This window comes from Gossypium raimondii, chromosome 7 (assembly GCF_025698545.1).
Source record: "Gossypium raimondii isolate GPD5lz chromosome 7, ASM2569854v1, whole genome shotgun sequence".
Classification (NCBI taxonomy): Eukaryota; Viridiplantae; Streptophyta; class Magnoliopsida; order Malvales; family Malvaceae; genus Gossypium; species Gossypium raimondii.
In genome coordinates this window covers 10,726,757-10,749,313 of record NC_068571.1, presented here as the reverse complement: position 1 = coordinate 10,749,313, position 22,557 = coordinate 10,726,757, and the positions used below count along the sequence as shown (strand labels likewise).

The window sequence follows — 22,557 nt, the reverse complement described above, 5'->3', positions numbered from 1 at the left end:
CAGTGGCGTCAAGAAGTTCAAGAAGAAAAGGTCAAGGCTGATAGGTGGGAAAAGAGATTTCAGGAGGCTCAAAAGCAAAATAAGTCCTTTGAGAGGAGTTTGTCCGAAAGCCAGAACGAAAATGATGAATTAAAAGCTAGGGTGGCCGAACTGGAGGCAATATTACAAGACTATGAAGCCAGAATTGAACATCTGGAAGCAAATGAATATCATCAAAATAAACAGCTTCACTATCTTCAGGATCAAGTTGCAGGAAGGGATCACATCATGGGAGAAGCTGTGGTTCAGATTCAAGGGGTAGCTGAGCATCTGCAGACTTTGGCAGTACAAGCTGATGTACTAAGTGTGAAGTATGAATCGGAATCAGAACAGGGGCAAAAGTTGGCATCATTACTTAGGGAGATTAAAGTTCTAAGTGTTAGGGCAAAGCCGTATTTATAGCTATTTTTTCTTTAGTAAAGTTTTCTGAGTGGAATTGAATTATAATTAACACCTTTTTTGCATTCACCTCATGCAACGTATCATATGCATTAGCATCGTATCATATGCATTAAAGACTTTTATTAAATCCTAATAAGTTAAAATCATTGCTCAGTTAACCTGGAAACCAACCAACCAACTCGACATCGATACGACACTCGAGCAAAGACGAAAGATATGGATCAGAGATTAGAGAAGCTCGAACAGTACCAGAAGGATATGTAAGACCGGCTTCAGCTACAAATGCAGGAGCGGTTAGACAAGATGAAACAAGAGATGTCTGAGAAGATGCGGGAATCTCAAGAGGATATAGTGGCAAAGCTAACCCGACTGATAACTAAGGGAGGTGACAAAGGAAAGGGCCCCATGGCAGATGTCGATGAGGGAAATGATGATGAACTTTTCTATCCTCCAGGTTTTACCCCTCCACATGAGCGAGCTCAAGTTGAATACCCGCGCAAATCTACTGTCACCATCATGCCTCAGCAATTTCGAGCTGGTATTTCGAACCTCCAAACTGGGCCGGGTTTTAATCCTGAAAATAATCCTATTAACTCTGCCATTCCTGACTTTGATAAAGTGGTTGAGAAGGAAAGGGTGAAGGAGGAGTTACCGAGACAGTTAGAGGAGAGATGCAAGTGGCTCGAGGAGAAGTTCAATGCGATGGAAGTTACTGAAAGCTATCGAGGCATTGACGCAAAAGAGCTGAGTTTAGTGCCAGATCTAGTACTCCCTCATAAGTTTAAGATGCCTGAATTCGAGAAGTACAATGGGACGACTTGCCCAGAGGCTCATATCACCATGTTCTGCAGGCGAATGGTTGGATACGTTAATAATGACCAGCTATTAATACATTGCTTCCAAGACAGCCTTGCAGGGGCAGCATCCAAATGGTACAATCAGCTGAGCCGTACCACAATTGGTTCATGGAGAGACTTAGCGCAAGCATTCATGAAACAATATAGTCATGTGACAAACATGGCTCCTGATAGAATCACCCTTCAGAATATGGAGAAGAAGCCGAGCGAAAGCTTTAGGCAGTACGCGCAGAGATGTAGGGAGGTCGCGGTCCAAGTTTAGCCACCGCTCTTGGAAAAGGAAATGACCATGTTGTTCATTAACACCCTGAAGGCACCATTCATTACACATATGTTAGGAAGTGCCACAAAAAGCTTCCCTGACATAGTCATGAACGGTGAGATGATTGAGAATGCCATCAGGAGTGGGAAGATCGATGCTGGAGAGGGTAACAGAAGATCAGCTTCGAAGAGGAAGGAAAACGAGGTGAACAACGCGAGCATGTACAACAAGGGTTACTCGAAGTCAGTAACAGTGAGTCAGCCAGGAAAGGTGGCTGCCAATCAGCAAAGCTCGTCGAGACAGGAGGTCAGTACAAGGTGAAATACGGAGAGGCCCCAATTCACGCCAATTTCTATATCGTACAGGGAATTATACCGAAACTTATTCGACGCCCATGTAGTTTCCCCTTTCTATCTGAAGCCCTTACAGTCCTCGTACCCCAAATGGTACGACGCAAATGCACAGTGCGACTATCATACGGGAATCACGGGGCATTCCATAGAAAACTATACGGCCTTTAAGAAGCTGGTTGAAAGGCTCATTGGTATGGGTGTCGTTAAATTTGATGACTCGATCAAGGCAGAAAACCCATTACCAAATCACACTGATGGTGGGGTAAATATGATGGGCGAGGACAGAAAAATTAAGGCAGACATTGCGGACGTGAAGACTCCTTTGAGATGGGTCTGGAAAGAGATGGTGAAAAGGGGGCTAATTGCTTTAGAAGAAAGCTGTGAGAAGAGGAGGAACTACTGTGAGTTCCACTGTGAAATGGGGCATAAAATCCAAGAGTGTACGGAGTTCAAAGCCGTGGTACAGGGTATGATAGATAATAAGGAGATGGAATTTTGTGAAGGAATTCAGAAGGAGAGTCATGTATGTACGTCAGAGTTGGCATTAGGAGTTCCAAAGGCTAACCATCCTGTGGTCATCATCTCACGACCTAAGAATAGTGAGGCTGGAGCGCGAGTAGCACCAAAGGTCATCATTCAAAAACCGACCGTGTTTACTTACAAGGATAACAGGAGGGTTCCTTGGAATTACAATTGTAATGTGACAATCCCAGGGAAGGAGGATGTAATTAATAAAGAGGACCATGATGAAGGAGGGCATAACGAACAGGTGAAGGCTCGAGTAGAGCCAATAAGAGAAGAAACTTCGATTGGAAAGAAGAAGAAGGCGGTCGAACCTGAATTGGTGGTCAATGAACCAATCAAGGAGGAGGAAGCTAGAGAGTTCTAGAAGTTCATAAAACATAGCGAGTACAGCGTTGTGGAGCAGCTGCACAAACAACCAGCTCGCATATCTGTGCTAGCTTTACTCCTAAACTCGGAGGGACATCGAAATGCACTACTGAAGGTGCTAAATGAAACTTATGTGGCCGACGATATCTCTGTTAATAAGTTGGATCGACTGGTCGGCAATATAAGCGCTGATAACTTCATCTCTTTCAGCGATGATGAAATACCACCTGGGGGTATGGGATCTACTAGAGCTTTACACATTACTGCAAGGTGTAAAGGGTGCATATTACTGGGAGTTCTGGTAGACAATGGATCGGCATTAAATGTATTGCCCCTATCCACGCTCAACAGGCTACCTGTGGATAGTTCGCATATGAAGTCGTTTCAGAACGTGGTTCGAGCATTTGATGGTACTGAGAGGGGGGTCATAGGAAGAATTGACATTCCCCTGTTAATTGGCCTAACTATTTATGAGGTGGACTTCTTAGTTATGGACATCAAGCCTTCTTACAGTTGCCTATTAGGAAGGCCATGGATTCATTCAAGAAGTCTTGATACCGTTATCGTTACATCAAAACTGAAGGCGGTGTCAGAAGGCAGGGTTGTGACGATAGATGCTGAAGAAGATATCATTGCATCTGTGACCAACGATGCGCCTTATCTAGAAACGAGCGATGATGCAATCGAATGCTCTTTCCGTTCCTTGGAGTTTGTAAATGCAACATTCATCCGTGAGGGAAACAAGATCCCGATGCCGAGAATATCCAGGACCACAGAAATGGGTCTGCAGTTGACTGTTGGAAAGGGAGCTTTGCCGAGAAGAGGATTGGGGAGATATCTTCAGGGCCGAGTTGAGGCTCCAGTGTTGAAAGACAAGCAGGACTGTTTTGGCTTAGGATACAAGCCAGATGCTAGGCAGAAGAGGATAGAGCAGGAAAAGAAGCGAGTGAGGAGAAGGGCTAGCTTGACAGGTGATGAAGTCAAATGGGAACCCATGACCTTTCCTCACCTATCCAAGACTTTTGTATCGGGAGGATTCGTCTATCAAGGAATGCTAGGGGTCAAAAGTATTAACACGGAGTTAGAGAGTATTCATGCCGTGTATGAAAAGCGACGGGAGGAAGAACTTTGCCAGATATTCGTCCTTACGAGTCGGAAAGAGAGCTAAACAACTGGACTGCAGAAGAAATACCTGTAGTTTTTAGGATTTCCTCAGAGTAATGTCCAGAACACCCTTATTGCTTTTTAACCTAGAAGTGATTAGGATTCCTTTGTGAAATAGGTTCATGTTTAGAAAATCGTTATTTTAATAAAGTTCATGTTTGCAGTCATTTCTGGAGAAAATTTTTCTTTCCATAAGAGTAGTTATTTTAAGTTTCTCTTAAACTACACTTGCATTTCATTCATGATCATATTGCACCAAACAAATTCCTGAATCCATATTTTTTTTAATACCTATAACAGGGCCAAAGATATCAATGATGCGAATGTCACTCTTACAAATTTAGAGTCTCCTTTTGAACGAAACATGTGTTTAGAGGGATCGCTTGATTTTGAAGACAACGAAGACTGTGGTTTGTCTCCTGACTTATTGAAGATGGTAGAAAGGGCCGAGAAGCAAATCGTACCTCACAAGGAATCAATAGAAATTGTGAGCTTAGAGGAGGGTAAAGAGGTGAAGATCGGATCGAATATCTCTGTAAAGACAAGACAGGACCTCATCGAATTACTCCGAGAGTTCAAGGACGTGTTTGCATGGTCATACCAGGATATGCCGGGGTTGAGTACCGACATGGTAGTCCATCGTCTCCCTATAAGAGAAGATTGCAAGCCAGTGCAGCAAAAGCTCAAAAGGATGAGGCCTGATATCATGTTGAAGATAAAGGAGGAGGTCCAAAAGCAGTTTGATGCCGGATTTCTGCAAGAAGTCAGGTATTCTGAGTGGGTGGCTAACATCGTACCAGTTCTAAAGAAAGATGGAAAAGTACGAATGTGTGTGGATTATCGGGATTTGAACAAGGCTAGTCCAAAGGATAATTTCTCATTGCCTCACATTGACACATTGGTAGACAATACTGCGGCCTTTTCACTGTTTTCCGTCATGGATGGTTTTTCTGGGTATAATCAGATAAAGATGCATCCTGAAGACATGAGAAAGACTACGTTCATTACGTTATGGGGACGTTTTGTTATAAAGTGATGCCGTTTGGATTGAAGAATGCAGGAGCGACATACCAAAGAGCCATGGTAACCTTGTTCCATGACATGATGCACAGGGAAATCGAGGTTTATGTTGATGATATGATCGCGAAATCTAGAACGGAGGGCGAACATGTGCGGGTCTTGAGAAAGTTATTCTTAAGATTGAGAAAGTTCTAGCTCAAGCTTAATCCAGCGAAGTGCACTTTTGGGGCCAGGTCAGGAAAGTTGCTAGGCTTCATAGTCAGTGAAAAGGGGATCGAGATTGACCCAGACAAAGTCAAGGCAATACGAGATTTACCTCCACCTCGCACTCAGAAAGAAGTTTGGGGTTTCCTCGTAAGACTGAATTACATCGCTAGGTTCATTTCACAACTGACTGAGAAACGTGACCCTATATTTCGTCTTCTGAAGAAACATAATCCTGGTACTTGGGATGAAGAATGCGAAGAAGCTTTTAACAAGGTGAAGCAATAGTTGTTTAACACTCCAGTGCTGTCACCACCTAGCCCGGATAGGCCGCTGATATTGTATCTGACGGTATTTGATAATTCCATGGGGTGTGTGCTAGGCCAACATGATGAAACGGGGAGAAAAGAAAGGGTGATATATTATCTCAGCAAGAAATTCACTGACTGTGAAATGAGATATTCGCCTATTAAGAAGTTATGTTGTGCCTTGGTTTGGACAACCCGAAGATTAAGGTAGTACATGTTATACCATACGACTTGGCTAATCTCAAAGTTAGACCCGTTAAAGTATATGATGGAGTCAACTGCTTTGAATGGGAGAATGGCTCGATGGTAGATCTTACTGTCTGAATTTGATATTGTCTATGTGAGCCAAAAGGCTGTGAAAGGGAGTGCAATTGCGACTTTCTAGCTAGTAGAGCTCTGGAGGACTACGAGCCGTTGAGTTTTGATTTCCCAAATGAAGACCTGATGTGTATAGCGGCTACTGAAGAAAATCCACAAGAAAGTCACGGTTGGAGGTTAAACTTCGATGGAGCCTCGAATACCGTGGGCAATGGAATTGGGGCAGTCCTAGTGTCCCCGAATGGTGATCATTATCCTTTCACTTGCAAATTGGATTTTGATTGTACAAACAACATGGCAGAGTATGAAGCATGCATCATGGGTATTCGTGCAGCTATAGAGCGAGGAATCAAAGTGCTAGAGGTCTATGGAGATTCAGCATTGGTGATATATCAGCTCAGGGGTGAATGGGAAACGAGAGATCCCAAATTAATCAGTTATCGAAAGTTGGTCCTCGAATTGATTAAGGAGTTTGAGGACATCACTTTTTGCTATCTCCCACGAGATGAGAACCAGATGGCTAATGCACTAGCTACTTTAGCTTCCATGATCAAGCTGAACAGACATGGGGATATGAAGCCAATCCAAATGAGTATCTATGAAGACCCGGCTCATTGTTACAATATTGAAGAAGGAGAAATTGATGATAGTCCTTGGTATCAAGATATACTACGGTATGTAAAAAATCGTGAGTATCCTAGCCAGGTAACGGAGAATGAAAAGAGAACTCTGAGAAGACTAGCCATTGATTACGTCTTAGATGGGGAGATCTTGTACAGGAGGGGAAAAGATCAGGTACTGCTAAGATGTGTAGACGCCGTAGAAGCAAAGAAAATTCTGGAGGAAGTCCATGAGGGCATCTGTGGGACGCATGCCAGTGGGTTCACAATGGCTAGGCAGATTATGAGATTCGGGTATTATTGGTCCACCATAGAAGGGGATTGCATCAATTACTCCAAAAGGTGCCATAAATGTCAAATCTATGGTGATAAAATGCATGCACCTCCTTCACCTCTTCATGTCATGACTTCTCCATGGCCTTTCTCCATGTGGGGTATGGATGTTATCGGGCCAATATCGCCGAAGGCTTCAAACGGGCATCGTTTCATATTTGTGGTTATTGACTACTTCACCAAATTGGTAGAAGCTACTTCGTATGCCAACGTTACAAAGTCATCAGTCAGTAAGTTCTTGAAAAGAGAGATTATATGTCGGTATGGAATGCCTGAAAGAATCATATCCGATAATGCGTTGAACTTAAACAACAGCTCAATAGCAGAAGTCTGTAGCCAATTCAAGATCAGACATCACAATTCATCGTCGTATCGCCCAAAAATGAATGGTGCAGTGGAAGCGGCTAATAAAAATATAAAGAAGATTGTGGGGAAGATGACTAAGACTTACAGAGACTGGCACGAGAAATTACCGTTTGCCCTCCTTGCTTATCGAACGTCAATCAGGACCTCCATCGGGGCAACGCCTTTCTCCTTAGATTATGGCATGGAGGCAGTCTTGCCCATCGAAGTTGAAATCCCTTCTCTCCGGGTTTTGACTAAGCTACAATTGGATGAAGCGGAATGGGTTCAATCTCGATATGATCAGTTGAACTTAATAGAGGGAAAGAGGCTAAAGGCTATTCAGCATGGTCAGATGTATCAGAAAAGAATGATGCGAGCCTACAACAAGAAAGTTCGACCCAGAGAATTTCATGAGGGGGACCTGGTGTTGAGAAAAATTCTTCCTCTATAAAAGGATTTTAGGAGGAAATGGATGCCGAATTGGGAGGGTCCTTATGTTGTAAAAAAGGCCTTCTCTGGAGGAGCCCTGATCCTGGCTGAAATGGATGGAAAAAACTTGCCTAATCCAGTAAATTCAGATTCGGTCAAGAGATACTTTACTTGAAGAGGGGAAGGAACCAAGGTGAAAACCCGCAAAGGGCGCTTTGATTCCAAAAAAAAAAAAAGGAGAGGCTAGGGTGAAAACCCGCAAAGGGCACCTTAAGACCAAAGGGGATTTGAGTTGGAAACCCGAAAAGGGCGGCTCAAATTTTGATTGGCACGTGGTAGTCTTGCTGTACCTAAATTGGTAGAAAGGAATAGACGACATCTTGAGGCATCAACAAACTACTGTGAATATTCTAAACACGTGTTGAATTCAGAAGGGTCTTCAAAAAGTTTGTACAGAGAAATTCAAAGCAGAGATATCTGGGGCACCTGATCATAGTATTTGTATTGAATTCGTTGTTTTAGAATATTTCATTCTCTTTTTCAATATAAATGTCCCCAGACAATTCCTCTATCATTGACAACCCAGTGCGAGCTATGCTCCCAAATTAATTTTGTTTATGTTATCGTTATGATCTTTTCGCAAGCATGTTGCATTAGAATGACGATTAATGGACTAGTAAAACTTTCACAAGGGAAGTTTTTCATATTACTCTAGAAATTTCTAAATAATGCAGGAGCCTGAAGCAGGACTATTGTTTAGACTTCACCGGGTTAAAAGGTTGAAGATATCTAGGGGTCAAGAGTCAAGATTAAGATTTCCAAGTTTTGACGAAGCGTTGTTGTCACAAAGGAAGCCTTAATGAGCAATAATGACTTTAAACATTCAATATTCATTTTTCATGACATAACATTCAAATGTCATTCACACACGTCTAGTTAGGAGCATTTGATTCATTTGATCATGACATCCTAATCGCTAGGCATAATTAGGTTCATCATACAGGTCATGTTCCACAGAGAACAGGTCGGTGGAATCATAAAACCTTATCTCCCTGAGCAGCAGTGGAGCAGGTTGAAAGATAACAGATCTTGTCTTCATATACTGGCTTGAAGTAGATCAGAAATAAGAAAAAAGCTGATCTTGCCTTCCCATATTGGTGGCGAAGTAGATCAAAGAAGGCAGATCTTGTCTTGATGTACTGGCGTGAAGTAGATCAAAGAAACAGATCTTGTCTCCCCATACTGGTGGTGGAGTAGGTCGAAGAAAACAGATCGTGTCTTCATGTACTGGCGTGAAGTAGATCAAAGATAGTAGGTCCTGTCTTCCTATATTGGTAGCGAAGTGGATCGAATATACATATTTTATCTTCTCATACTGGCGGCGAAGTAGATTGAAGATTACAGATCTTGCCTCCCTAAGCAGTAGTGGAGCAGATCGAAGATGGCGGATTTTACCCCCCTGAAGTTGCAGTGGAGTATATTGAAGCCAGTAATTCTACCTCCCCAGTCGGCAGTGGAATCGATTGAAAAAGCAGATCTTGTCCTCATGTATTGGCGTGAAGTAGATCGAAGAAAGCAGATCTTGTCTTCCCATACTGGTGGTGAAGTAGATCGAATATATAAGTCTTATCTCCCTGAAGTTGCAGTGGAGCAGACTCAAGTAACCAATCCAACCTCCTTGAAGTTGCAATGGTGTGGATTAAAACTGCAGATCATCTCTCTGGAGGTGCAGTAGAGCAGATCGCATCAGACTTATCTTTAAGTTGTAGCAGAGCAAATTGAAGCTACAAGTCTTATCTCCCTGACATTGCAATGGAGTGGGTCAAAGTGCTAGTTCCTATACCTCTGAAGATGCAGTAGGAAGGAACGAGGCTACTTAAAGAAGAGAAGCATTGAAGAAGTTGAGGCTCTGCAGGACCAGGCACAATTGGGCCTTGCAGTCTTTGTTCTATTCCCGTTACACGACAATGAGCAAAGAGGGGCAGCTGTAATAGGGCCCAATCGGCCTGGGTCCAAACTAAACAAAAAAACATGCCAGGCCCAACAAATAAGTGGCCCAATCGGCCCAAAATAGTTCCTAGCCCACATAATAAACCAAAGCAAAGCCTAACAGACCCAAACCCCAAACCTAGTAACTAGCAGCCCAATACAGCAAAATTAAAATCAAGAAAGAAGAACCCTAACTGCAGCAAGCCCTTGCCTCCAGCAAGGACTCCGATCGCCGCAAGACTCGGAGGGCCTCTCCACGCACGTTTGCTCCCTACACGCCTGCAAACACGGACTCAAGGAGTCCGCAAAGAGAAAAACAGCAAAAAATAAACAGATTTATTCACTTTATTTTTTCTTTTCGGCTATATATAAAGCTAGTATTTTTGTAAAGAGGGGGAGGCAAGAAATAGAAAGATAAGAAGAGCTCAGATTGTTTTCGATTCAAGGTGAATCGGGTTTTTTTTATTGTATATATATATATCTTTTTTCCTTTTCTTTTGTGTTTTTTTAAAAAAAAAAGAAATAACAAAAAGAGAACTTACCTCTTTCGTCGAAGACGCCGAGTGGTGGTTGTCTCCGTTGCAATCGGAGCGCCGGCACTGGCTAAACGGCGGCGCAAGGAAGCTTGGGTATTAAACCCTAGCAGAGCGCTAAAAGTTTTTTTTTTCCTTTCTAAGTTTTTTCTTATTTCAGTTGTAAATGATTTTTTGAAAGAAAGAATTTGTTTTAAATATCGTTCAAAAGCGGCGCTTGCTTTTCCAGGCTGACCATGCGGTGACCCGACCAAGGGGAGGATCCGCTGCTCGACGTCGAAGGGAATTTGCCCGATTGGTCCTCCCTCTTTTGCGCCCTGTTTTATTAGGCCGATTTTGTCTTTTTAAATTTGGCCCAAATGTTTTTGTTTCTGTTCATTTTAGCCAGCGGTAATGCGTAGCGTTTTGGAAGGAGGGGATAATCTCCCTTTTGGTCCTCCACTGTTACGCGCACCTTCAAGTGGCCTTTTTTTTTTAAATTTCATTTTAAATTCGCCCCACTTCTTTGTTTTTGGACTCAATTTAATCCATTTTTTTTACTTTTTATCATAATTATGCTATACTCTTTTATTTTTATTTTTATTTATTTTATTTTTTATCGTTATTAGTAATATTATTATTACTATTATTACTACATTCATTTTTCTAATTTTTCTTTTATGGATTTTTTTGTTTGTTTTTTGTTTTCTCATTCTTTATATATGTGTATATATATACTTATACATTTTTAAAAAAATAGATACATGTATACATACATATTTTAGTTCTTATATACACATATTTTATACATTTTTATATATGTCCTGTTTCCATGGTTTTTTTTTGAAAAATAAATATGTATATATATGTGTATACATCTATATTATATAATACATATGCTTTTTTACATATGCATGTTTAGAAATTTTCATAAATTTTGTTGTTCATTTGTATACTTATATGTGCATTAACGTATGCATGTACTTTTATTTTCATATTCGCACCTACATGCATTTTTTCCTTATATATATATCACATTCCGTCTTTTTTTATGTATAATTGTATATGTGTTGAGTGTATCGCATACCTACCGCAGATTCATTTACTATACTTGTATATATATTTGTAAATATTTATGTATATATGCTTTAAATTAAAGGATCAGATCATATTGTATATTAACTTTTAACATACCCTTTTGAAAATATATTTTGGTTTTAACCATTCATCAAAGTTTTTTAATTTAAAGGTTTTTTTGAATAAAAGCATTTTTGGAGGTTTGAGATTTTCGAGGGGAATTGAGCCCTAACGTATTGGGTTCTGATTTTCTTTGTCAATCTTAAAAAGCCGAGAATAGTCTTTATTCAAAATGCATAAAAATCATTTTTGGGAACTTAACTTGTTGTGCCCTAACGTATTGGGTGTGGCATGTTACTTTCTCGAAATGAAGATTTTCGAATAAAATAAAAGTGATATTCAAGTTTGGGGATTATGAGGAATTGTACCCTAACGTATTGGGACTCGATTTCTTTACATGACTTGAACAATTGATTATCCTTCTGCAAATTTCATCATTCAAGCCTATTTTAAAATCTTTTTTAACTTTCGACACTAAGACATTAAATAGTCAATTTGGTACCGATTTTTGGGCGTTACGAGGGTGCTAACCCTTCCTCGTGCGTAACTGACTCCCGAACCTATTTTCAAAATTCGCAGACCAAAATAATTTTTACGGTGGGCCGGTCACACCTTAATAAAGGATCGGTGGCGACTCCAGTTTTATTTTTTGAAAAAAGTCGACAACAAAATTTTTGCTTTCAAAAAAACGGTTTCGACACTCGTCATGTGTGTGTTACCCTCATATGATATCCTTGATTCTTTTGAGTTAAATCCGTTCACTTAATACAATTCTATTTTATCTTATTGTCACCATTGTGTCTTCTTAATGATTAATATGATCACTATCAATAAATGACTATGATAAATTGCTTGTTCGAGAATAAACAACTCATGGCCACGTTCCATATTTATCAATCCACATAATGCCAATGAGAGGATATCATTAACTATTTAATTGAGATATGAATTCCACTGTTTCTAGTAAAGCCATGCCATACACAAGTCATGTACCCAACATACCGACTATGGGATCGATCATCTTTAGAGCATAAGCATTCACTTATTTCAAAGCACATGAGTTGCATACACATGGTCAGTGACTAACTCAAGATTTAGATAAATCACACCATGAACGCCACAAGTGAATTAATTCACAAATGAATTCGGAATTAATTCATCTTGGGACCAGCCCAATGTATCATTCTACCAATGAATACATCTATATCTCTACTTGTGGAGTCAACTACTCCGGTAGCCAAGACTGGCCATCTCCCAAATTAGAATTGTAGACGACATAATAATCCTTTTCAGTATTTGAATGAAATGCTCACTTTGATTCTTTTATAGGATTACAGACTCATTTAGATTATCTACTAAAGTAAGTTATCTTTCTTGCAATGTAAATGTTCTTTACAATGCCACTTATTTTGGTTTAAACTTTAGACAATCAATGAGCTAATATTTGACTGTCACAATTTCGCTATACATGCAAAATATAAAAGACATAATAGTGAAATTTGAAATTAACTTTATTTATTTATTCATCATTCAAATAAATAGAAAATAGTTACATATTTACTATAATATGAGCACATTTCCCAACACATCTAGGGTCCATATGTCGTACCCAACGCTCTACCGTCTTCTTTATTAGTTTCTCTAGTTACAACCGTCATCCGTTCAACTCCTTCCTTAAGATTCCGGTCTATAACCACCATTGTACACATATCTTTATTATGCCCATATTTACAACACGAGAATCAGATAACAGGTAGAGAGTCATACTCCACTCTTTGGATTTCTCCATTCACTAAAACTTGTGAGACAAACAACCTATCAAGGTTAATGTAAACTTCCATTCTGGCAAATGATCCCCTAGAAGCCTAGTTTTAAAATTGAGTTTTGCCACTTTACCAATCATGCTTCCCAATGGTCTCAAGAATCAACCTCTTATACATTTAACTTGGAAGCCCCGACAATCTAATCCAAGCCATGACTATACTTGGGTAAGGCTGCAACAGGCTGAAATCCTTGGTCTACAGCTGGACGGTTAAATATTGACCATAAACTATCCATGGCCCTTGAGTCAAAACCTTATCATAGTCATTGACACTTTGAAACTTAGCCAAAAAGTACCCATTTTGTATATCCATGAGATTGAAGGGTTTTGAAGGTTTCTAGAGGCTACTGATTCTGTCATGGAAGGTAGCATAGCCAATACTTCGACCTAGGAGTTTTAAGACCACTGTCTTCTCCATCTTTTTGAAGAGAATTTGCTGAATGCGGTCTGAAAAACTGATTGTCGGGATCCCATTGATAGTGGATTTTGTCACTTCTCTTTCAAGCAACACAAACCCTCCATTAATTTCATCATCAGAATCACTACTCCTCTTGTTGGATTCGGATGATGCTCCCCGTAAAAGCTTATCCTTCCAAGATGGTGGCGACGTAGGTACAACATCCACAACCATATCAACACTCGCTTCACCATTCCTTCCCTTAAACCTAACCTTTTTAGTGTTCCGATCCTCGGAGGATCTCACAACCTTGCTACTGTCGTTGCTTAAAGACATCGTTTTCAGAGAATTCCCGAATATAACTTCCCAATGCTTTTGACTTTGAGGGTTAGTTGCAAAAGATGTTATCAAATCAGAGATCACAGATTTATATCAATTTAGTTTTAATGTTGAATGTACCATTCGACTTTTTTTATTGGAAACCTAAATTTGGTAACCTTTACATAATTTATTTTTGTCCAGGTTAGTACCTTCTATTGTACCATTTGCTCATTTCGTAAAATAAAATTTAAAAAATTTGAAAAAAATTAAAATAATAAAAATTCAATATGTATAAGTAACCAAATTTTAAAAAATAAAAAACAATATAAATTTAATTTAGATTTGAATTTTAAAATAATATAAATAAAGTAGTAAAATATTTAGAAACGTAACATTCATTATAATTTCAAATATATAAATTGTTGGCGTGTGAGGATAAAATAAACTTATAAGAAATTAACTAAGGTTTCAAGGCGTGTATCAATACTATTTTCTTTAAGGTTCTATTTGCTCCCACCTATATTATGGTGTGCAAAAGAGTTACAGACAAATAAACCTCGATGATACAATGAAGCCCAATGATTGATTACGTTTTGTACTAACGGAAATAGTTCATTAAACACTGAGCGGAGCATAACAAGGATAACGATTTCTATAAAGAATTCTTGCAATAATTTTTTATAGAATAATCTAGGAATATGAAAGATGGTGGGAGAATAAAAAGAAATTTTATTTCTATACTTTTTAGTGTCATATAAATGGAAGTTCACTAGGAGGTCTCATGTTTCTTTATAGGGCATAACTACCTAAATAAATAGTAATATCTTTAGCAATAAGCATAATTATTCAATAGATATCTACTTGAATAATTATTACTTGAATAATTATGACTATTTGTTAATAATTAAGTGACATAACTTTTAAATTTAAGAGACATAACTTATTACAATAAATAGTGATAACTTTTGGTTAATAACCAAGTGACATAATTTTTAGTTTCTTATAACTTTTCATTTGCAATTATTGAAACAATATATATATACATTGAAAATATTCCAACATAAATTTATTATATATCTATTTAGTAATAATTTTAAAATGCTTAAAATATTTTTGACTTTGATAAATAAATATTTTTATACTTTTCAAATATATATTATATTAAAATTTAACTAATTTATTCTGAATGTATACCTTTTATTTTTATCATTTACATAATAAATAAAATCCGATAATACTGTTGCAAGTTTGGAGTGATGTTTTGTACTGCTAGGTTTTCTTGTGGGGTAATATGGGGACAGTTTTGCTAGGGATGTTCGATAACCAAAATAGTAAGGGTCATTGTAGGAACACTCATCATGATAGGCATATTGATTTTAAGGTGGCATTGTTTGGAACCCTTGGTCCGATTGTTGGGGATGGTTGACAGCGTTGAATGATATAGAGGAGGCAGCTGAGTCGTACTATTGTTGGAAGTCGGATAGGATGTCTTGGTTTGACATGTTGGGTTGTTTTTGTCAGGTAAAGTTACAATTTTTTGCTCTAGTTTTTATAGACAACACCAATTATTGATATAGAAAGTGGTATCGAAGATTAGAGATGATTCACATAAAATGTTGAAAGCTGTTAGTTGTAATTAAGAGTGTTTGGAGAGTTACGATAGAAAAAGAGTGAAGTTTCGGTAACGAAAAAGTTGCTTGTAGACTTCTTGAATATGACTATACTTTGTAGAGGAAGTAGTAAAATTATGGGAGTCTTTATTGGATCGAATAAGAAAAGTTTCCAAATGGATTTTAACGTGATTTGATGGTGGTCCACGTGATATACATATAAAATTCTTCAATTGAGAAATCTAAGTGGTTATCCTTATGAGGTGGTTAGATATATCACAACTATGATATAGGGACATAATAATATACATCTTAGGTTGCAACTTATCCAGCCATTGATTTTCCTGTTTCTTGATGACATGCACGTTAGAATGAATCCAACATCTGAATTTTCTGCTTTTGTTCTGTACTTATTATACAAACCAACAAAATGGGTAAAGATCTTTTTGAAGAATAGCAGGAAAAGAAAATGCTAAAATTCAATCTATAAATTCAAGTAAATTTAGCTTATGATCGAAGTGGTTTTTCCAATACAGCAGAAAAGAAAGACTCATCCTCCAATTTATCTGTCTTTGGAACAACTCTCCACAGTAGCTTCTTGTAGTGTAGCCTGGAAAATTCATCCAAATACATCTTCAACTCATCTCTTTTGCAGAAGAATCGATCCACCCAAAGAAGTCCTTTGGGTCGAAGAACACGATCCCAATCATGAAGTACAAACTGAAGAAGATCTAATCCCATCCACCCATCTAAAAATAGGGTAGAATGTACAATATCGAGTGTGTTATCAAAGAATGGCAGTCTTGAGCCAATTGATAGGTAGAGAGGTAAGAGGCCTCTAAGTGCAATCACCTCATTAAAAGGAGCCCCTAAGTTTAGGGTAGCTGATGCAATTGTTACATTTCTTTCCTTCATTAGTGCAGCAAATGTGCCGGTTGTGGGGCTAAAATCAAGTCCAATTCTGATCTCTCCTGGCTTCAATCTAAGAACTTCATCTATGGTGAACTCAGCTGAAGTTGATTCGTTGGTTGGGATTTCCCATCCTCTTTTCGAAAGATCAAAGCAGTTTGAACATTTGAAGAAGCCTCTTTCGCCTATTGTTCCATTAGACACAAGACAGGAGTAATCTTTGCACTTGTAGTGACTCCACATAATGTTGGTGTCAGCCGGTTGAGACCAAAGGGACGAGTTTATTGGAAGTGGTTCACTGTAACGTGGAGGTGTTTTCGAGAAGCATCGTCTTCTTGGTAATGGATCGCAGCCACTGATCATAAGCTTCTGAGCGATGTCCCAGTCATCAGGGCACATCCTATAGATCTTATAACCCATAAAGCGATCTACATTTGAGGCCATGTTGGCACAAAGGAGTCCTACAGATGGGCTAATAGCTTCCACCCCAAGGAAGTTTTTCTTCCCAATCAGCCTATTTGGTTTCAATGCGGTGTAGTTATGAAGCTCACCTGAGTTAAAACTATGAGTATCTGATCCTTGGTTGATTTCGCTTTCATCAGGGTCGCTGAAGTCTTCGTCTACAGTGCTGACTTCATTTGTACCGGATGAATTGCTGTCGTAGAAATCTGATAAGGCTTCTGCAAACTTGTCTAAAGATGTGGCAATATGTAGAAGTTGATCAGCAAATGTTGTTAGTGCTTTGGATTCTGCACTTGCACCATGTAACTGCTCCAGCAGAACTCCCACTTGGCTTTGTAAATCAGCGATTTGATTCAGAAGTGAATGAGGCAAGACGAGTTGGCCTCGGGAGACACTGGCCACGGAAGTGGTGGATCTGAAGAGTAGCTCGGAATAGAAGATGTTGGAGCTTAAGATTGCAGCCGTTAGGATGCTTCCAAGCACACACAGACATAGCATTACAGGAAGGCCAGCAGGAAGACATTTTCGAGATTTCAACCCACTTGGTTTCTGCATTTCTTGGTTGAGGTTGAGCTATGTACGAGGAGCTATCAAACCATCAAGTTTTTCATTATATCCCAAGAGCTATTGAGTATTGACTTGATTGGCCACTTAGATTTTCAGGTTGTTTTACTTCCTTAACTCCTCCCTAGATGTTTGACTTACAAAATTTTACTTTTCCCCCCTCAAATAGGGACAACTTGGAATTTTATTCGTCTTTGGTAATCTCGAAGTGGTGAACATTGTTTTTGTTAATGGCTTGATCTAATAAAGTGGCGTTTAACTGCAGTTGGAGCAATGATCTGTATACTTGGAAGCACTTTCAATGCCTCGGCAATAAAAAATAAGCTACCATAACTTATGGAAGAATAGAAAAATGACGAGATGCATTTCACATGGTGTTCTAGAGGGTTGTATGAACCAATTGTTGCTTAGTTTAATAACATTACTTGTAAAGAGAGAGAAAAGGTAAAAGATAATGGGCTGAAGTAGATCCATGCCACAAGAATTACAAAAGCATCATCTTCAGCTAAGAAGTTTTAACGGGTAATATCATCATAATGAATTATATTCTACGAGGTTTACAAACCTTAAGACAAAATTGTAAGAACTTGTTAAGCCAACAGAACATCTTTACCACAAGCTGTAGGGTAAGGGTATGTGTTTCCATCAAAACTTACGACCAAAAAGAAGGGCTAAAAGATACGACCATCGCAAAACTATAACTGGAAAACAGTTTAGAGCAGAGGTCGACGAAAACTGTTAAAGATTCTGGGGTATGCCCAGATTCCTTATCCTGCATAAGTTATTCAGTCTTCGCAGTTATGCACTTGGTTCTTTGTCATCTTCATCATCCTCTCTATCTTCATTTTCATCTTCTTGACCATCATTTTCATCATCACTGTCGTCATTAATGTCATCATTCCCAGAGTCAAATGGATCACCATGATTTCCATCATCTTTTCTACCTAGTTTGGCATACTGCTCAAGAGATGTAGAAGGAAATATTTCACCCACTCTACCATTTTCTTTGTTGGTTGTGGTTTTTGATGAACTTTTAGAACTATTTTTATCCATCTGTTACAACAAAGTAAGGTAAGCATTAAGGCATTTGACAGAACAAAGCACCAGAAAATAACAAAAGATAAGGGAATGGATGGCAATGTTGATATATCAAGAGTAACTCCAAGTACATATGTCCCGCTCAGCTTAGAAGCACTTCACTCCATGAGTACAAAACTGATGTTAGCATCAGTAACTTGCCAATGCAGAGGTATAATGGTATATTGGAGGTACATTCAACATATTCAAAAGCACTGCTGAATTCCATATGCAATGAGTCTTAGAGAGCCCAATTACATTTCTCCTTTCCTTGATGTTTAAGTTGGTGACAGAATAAATGCATTATCAACCTTGATCTACATACTGATTTTAAGTAACTTGTCCAAAAATAAATACATGCATATTACATTTTCTCACTCAAGCAGGAGCAAGAGACGAATCATGAGAAATGCAAGAAGAAATTTTTGTATTGTCAAACTAACAAAGACTGATTTGTTTATCTAATTAGGATATATCTTTTTTATGAAATAGCTAACATCCAATGGCAATTGTCGGTCTAAGATTCAAATATCCTAGCACCATCGGATCTTGCTAGAAAGAACCATATCATCTCAACCAAGGTAAATTCAATTCAATAAAGCCTAATGTAACTTCTAAGCATTAGTTTAGTCTTTCCTTTCATGTTACATCAAGAGATTATTAACCTAGAGGTGTAAGCTACAAAGAGCTTACTACAGTTTACAATCACAAGAACTTATCAACAATCACAACTTCAGGGTAAGCAAAATTCGACCTCAATCAAGAAACCCTTACAATCAATCACAATCAGGAAAATACTGAAATCTCATAATATAAAGGTAAATCCCTTCTATGTTACTGCTTTATTAGAAGTTTGGATCCACTAAAATTTTATTATGCATCACCAAAGTAATAATTAATTGGATAAAATTCCTAATTGTTATCATAATCATGAACCATCTTGATTACTATCATCAAATAGTTGTGAATTATTTCCAATGCAAAGAGTTCAATTTATCAGTAGCGGACAATTGAAAGCAATAAGAGAATCATCACTTGACACTTACAGCACGTAATAATGTTCTTCTATCCCTCTCTCGAGCATTTTTAATAGCCTGAAACAACATTCGTGAAAATCAACCATCAAAGTAAACATAACATCTAACACTGAAAGCAACTAATAAATAAGAAAAGATATCATTCCAAACCAACCTCCTCAAGCATCTTTTGCTCTTCTTCAACCTCCGCAGAATCCCTATACGAACAAAAAATGATAAGTTCAGCATTTGATCTTTACCCGAAATATATGCAGTGGAAATGAGAAATCATAAATTTCTCAAAAGATTCAAAAACAAACCTCCCAACTATTTGATTAACGCGACATCGACACTTTGCACATACTTTTTGCTCCTTAGCACATCCTAAAACAAAATAGCCATCCCAAATTTATTAATTTCAACAAAACAAATACATTTTAGCAAAATATGTCTGCTCAATTTAAATAGCAACTTTAGAATCAAAACAAGCAAAGAACTAAAAGCAGAGGAAACGAACCAGAACAAAGATTATGATAGGCTTGACGCACATTACGTTTGGAGCAAAGCTGACTGCCAAAAACCAATCCATAAATAAATAAATAAAAATCCACAAAAACCCATTATTATTCTGAAAAGAACAGACCATTTTGCAGGCTCCGTTAGGGGTTTATATTTGCCGTAACGACGTTTCCAATCGATTTGTTCTTTGCATCGAGGGCAAACTCCAGTTATTTCAGAGTAAGGCCTTAGCTTCCCTCCAACTTCCTATTAAAAAAAATGAATTTCTTAGAGATTAAATAAAAAAATGTGATTAAAACATCAAAGGAAAAACTAGTATTTATTTACCTTCTCGTTGATTTTAACACCGGCGTTTGGTTTCCAGGCGTAGCTGTTTTGGTGCTTCGGTGGCCCTCGCCGACTACTCATCTTTTGCTTGCCGCCGACTCGATCACCCTTTCTCTTACTAACCTTTGGAGCTTATTAGTTAAACCTAGAGTATTTTTCTAATTTTTTTTCTATTTTTTTCGAATTTACAAAGAACATAAATTTGAGCTTTAAAAAAAATATGAAAATGTATAAATACTCATAATTTTAATATTTTATATTATTTTAAAATTTTAATTTAAACTTTATAAATATATATTTAAAACCACAACTGCATTCAAAATATTAAATAAACCATAAGAAAAAAATTGATTAACGTAATAATTTTATTTGGATATAAAATTAACAAAATATAAAAATAAAGATATTTACGTCTTCTAAACTTTTTTAAATTTAAAAATTACAATAACATGCTCTTTTTCTTTTTAGAAAACATAAAGATAATAACTTACCTTCTCTATTAATTTCACCTTTTATTCTTATTTTAAATTAAATTTTACCATTAACTTTTTATAGAGTCAAATCGTTTTTAACCGATATAATGACTAAAATATTAAAATTTTGATAATGTTGACGTGATAGTCTGCATGATAACTCACGTGTATTTCATATTTACATGTAGATCTGATCATGGGTTGGGCCACCCGACTCAACTCGAAGGTCCACCCGAAATGTGAGAGAGTTTGGGCAAAAATATAGGCCCGAAAAATGGGTTTGAACAAAAAAATAAGGCCCGTTTAAAAAATGGGCCGAGCCTCGGGTAAGACATTTTTGGCCCGGGCCCGACCTGGCAGGACCCGAATTCACTAAAGGACAAAAAATTTGCTCTTTTCTTTTGTTTTTGAATGTTATTTTCTTTTTTTTCCCCCTATTTTGCTACCATTTTACTATTATGTTGCTACTTTTTTGTTGTTATTATTTGGATATTGTATAAAACTTATTTTATTGTTAATTTTGTTATTATTTTAAAGACATTTGTTAATTTTGTTATTATTTTAGAGGCATTTGCTTGTTAAGTTGCATTTATCTTAGTGGTATTTAACTCTACATAATTTTTAAAATTTATTTTTAATTTGTTGAGAAATATTTATTTGATATTTTTAGTATTTTTGATGTATTATATATATTTAAAAATAATATAAAAAATATAAAAAATTCATATATGCGGGTCGAATTGGGCCCAGGTTTTAGCATTTTTATCTGGGTCGGACTTGGGCAAAATTTTAGGCTGATTTTTCGGGCCAGGCCAGGCCTGAGCCTAGAAATGGGCCTAAAGTGTTAGTTGAGCTTAGCCCGGCCCGACTCATGAGCACCTCTACTTACATGATATTATTTGCCTTATATAACATGTCAACAAATAATAATAAAAATATAAAAAAATTATGAAAATTTCACAAAAATTCAAAAAATTAGTATGAAATAGATGTAAACTGTTATGTGAGTTATCATGTTTGAAAGTTTAATGTTTTAATTAGTATTTTTATTTTAAAAAGTTGGTGGTAAAATTTAACTCTTTTAAAATATTAAGGGTGAAATATAATTTTAAAAAATAATGACCAAATTAATAAACTATCTCAAACCTATTATTTATTTATTTATTTATTTCTAAAAGTTCCATCTATGTCAAGCGTATTACAATATTTAAGAATTTTTTGCAGAGGTGTTTTCTTTATATATGGGAATGTTTGATTGGTTGAGGTGTTTTTGTTTTTAAATGGAAAACATAGATGGAGTAATGTGATGAGGAATGATACAAGAATCCAAAAGAGGTATGAAGCCTAGAAAACTAAATTATTGTGGAAATATCAGATTCATTATGCTAAATTATATAATCTCATATTCTTTTGGGTGTTAGAATGTTATGACCTTTCTCTTCTTCTTCACCAAGTTGAATTAATATATTTTAGTTAAAACATTTTGTTATGCTTTATCACTATAAATTATATTTTTAAGTTGCACCTAACCATCAAAAAAAAGAGTATAAAATTGTAAAATTTATCAATTTATATGTAGAAGTAGAATAGATAAAATACAAAGATAATAATGTTATCTAAAATTCTAAAGAAACAAAATTTTAAATAATTGAATCTAAAGTAAATCTTTTGATATATGATAACAAATTATCTTAATTACTTGTAATTGATATAGTTGTGTTAGTTTAATTTTATAATAAAGTTTCTAATACATGCATATTATTGGATTAGAGAAAATGTTTTCTTCTTCTTTTTTTCATGACATGTTAAAACTATAAAATTATATTAACCAATTTCTACAACAAAACAATTGTAATACACAAAAAAATATGCAACTT

The 22,557-nt window shown here is 37.1% G+C and overlaps 2 protein-coding genes across 2 annotated transcripts; both read right to left on the bottom strand.

Annotated features, from left to right (window-relative positions):
- Nucleotides 1–15,840: 15,840 nt before the first annotated feature.
- Nucleotides 15,841–17,259, bottom strand: LOC105801694 (probable methyltransferase At1g29790). Its single transcript, XM_012632928.2, has one exon. It carries the CDS (start codon nt 17,257–17,259, stop codon nt 15,841–15,843), a length of 1,419 nt encoding a protein of 472 aa, XP_012488382.1.
- A 454-nt stretch (nt 17,260–17,713) lies between these two features.
- Nucleotides 17,714–20,402, bottom strand: LOC105801702 (uncharacterized). Its single transcript, XM_012632940.2, has 7 exons — nt 20,208–20,402; nt 20,005–20,126; nt 19,879–19,931; nt 19,682–19,745; nt 19,537–19,579; nt 19,392–19,439; nt 17,714–18,321 (listed from the first exon to the last, which is right to left on the bottom strand). Exons 1-7 carry the CDS (start codon nt 20,286–20,288, stop codon nt 18,067–18,069), a joined length of 666 nt encoding a protein of 221 aa, XP_012488394.1. The 5' UTR covers nt 20,289–20,402; the 3' UTR covers nt 17,714–18,066.
- Nucleotides 20,403–22,557: the final 2,155 nt, after the last annotated feature.

Excerpts from the sequence above, each read along its gene's own strand:
- LOC105801702 (XM_012632940.2), bottom strand. The coding sequence starts at position 20,288 with ATGAGTAGTCGGCGAGGGCCACCGAAGCACCAAAACAGCTACGCCTGG. Across the intron at positions 20,127-20,207 it reads GTGTTAAAATCAACGAGAAG|GAAGTTGGAGGGAAGCTAAG; the intron begins GTAAATAAATAC and ends TTTTTTTAATAG. Across the intron at positions 19,440-19,536 it reads AGCAAAAGATGCTTGAGGAG|GCTATTAAAAATGCTCGAGA; the intron begins GTTGGTTTGGAA and ends ATGTTGTTTCAG.
- LOC105801694 (XM_012632928.2), bottom strand. The coding sequence starts at position 17,259 with ATGCAGAAACCAAGTGGGTTGAAATCTCGAAAATGTCTTCCTGCTGGC.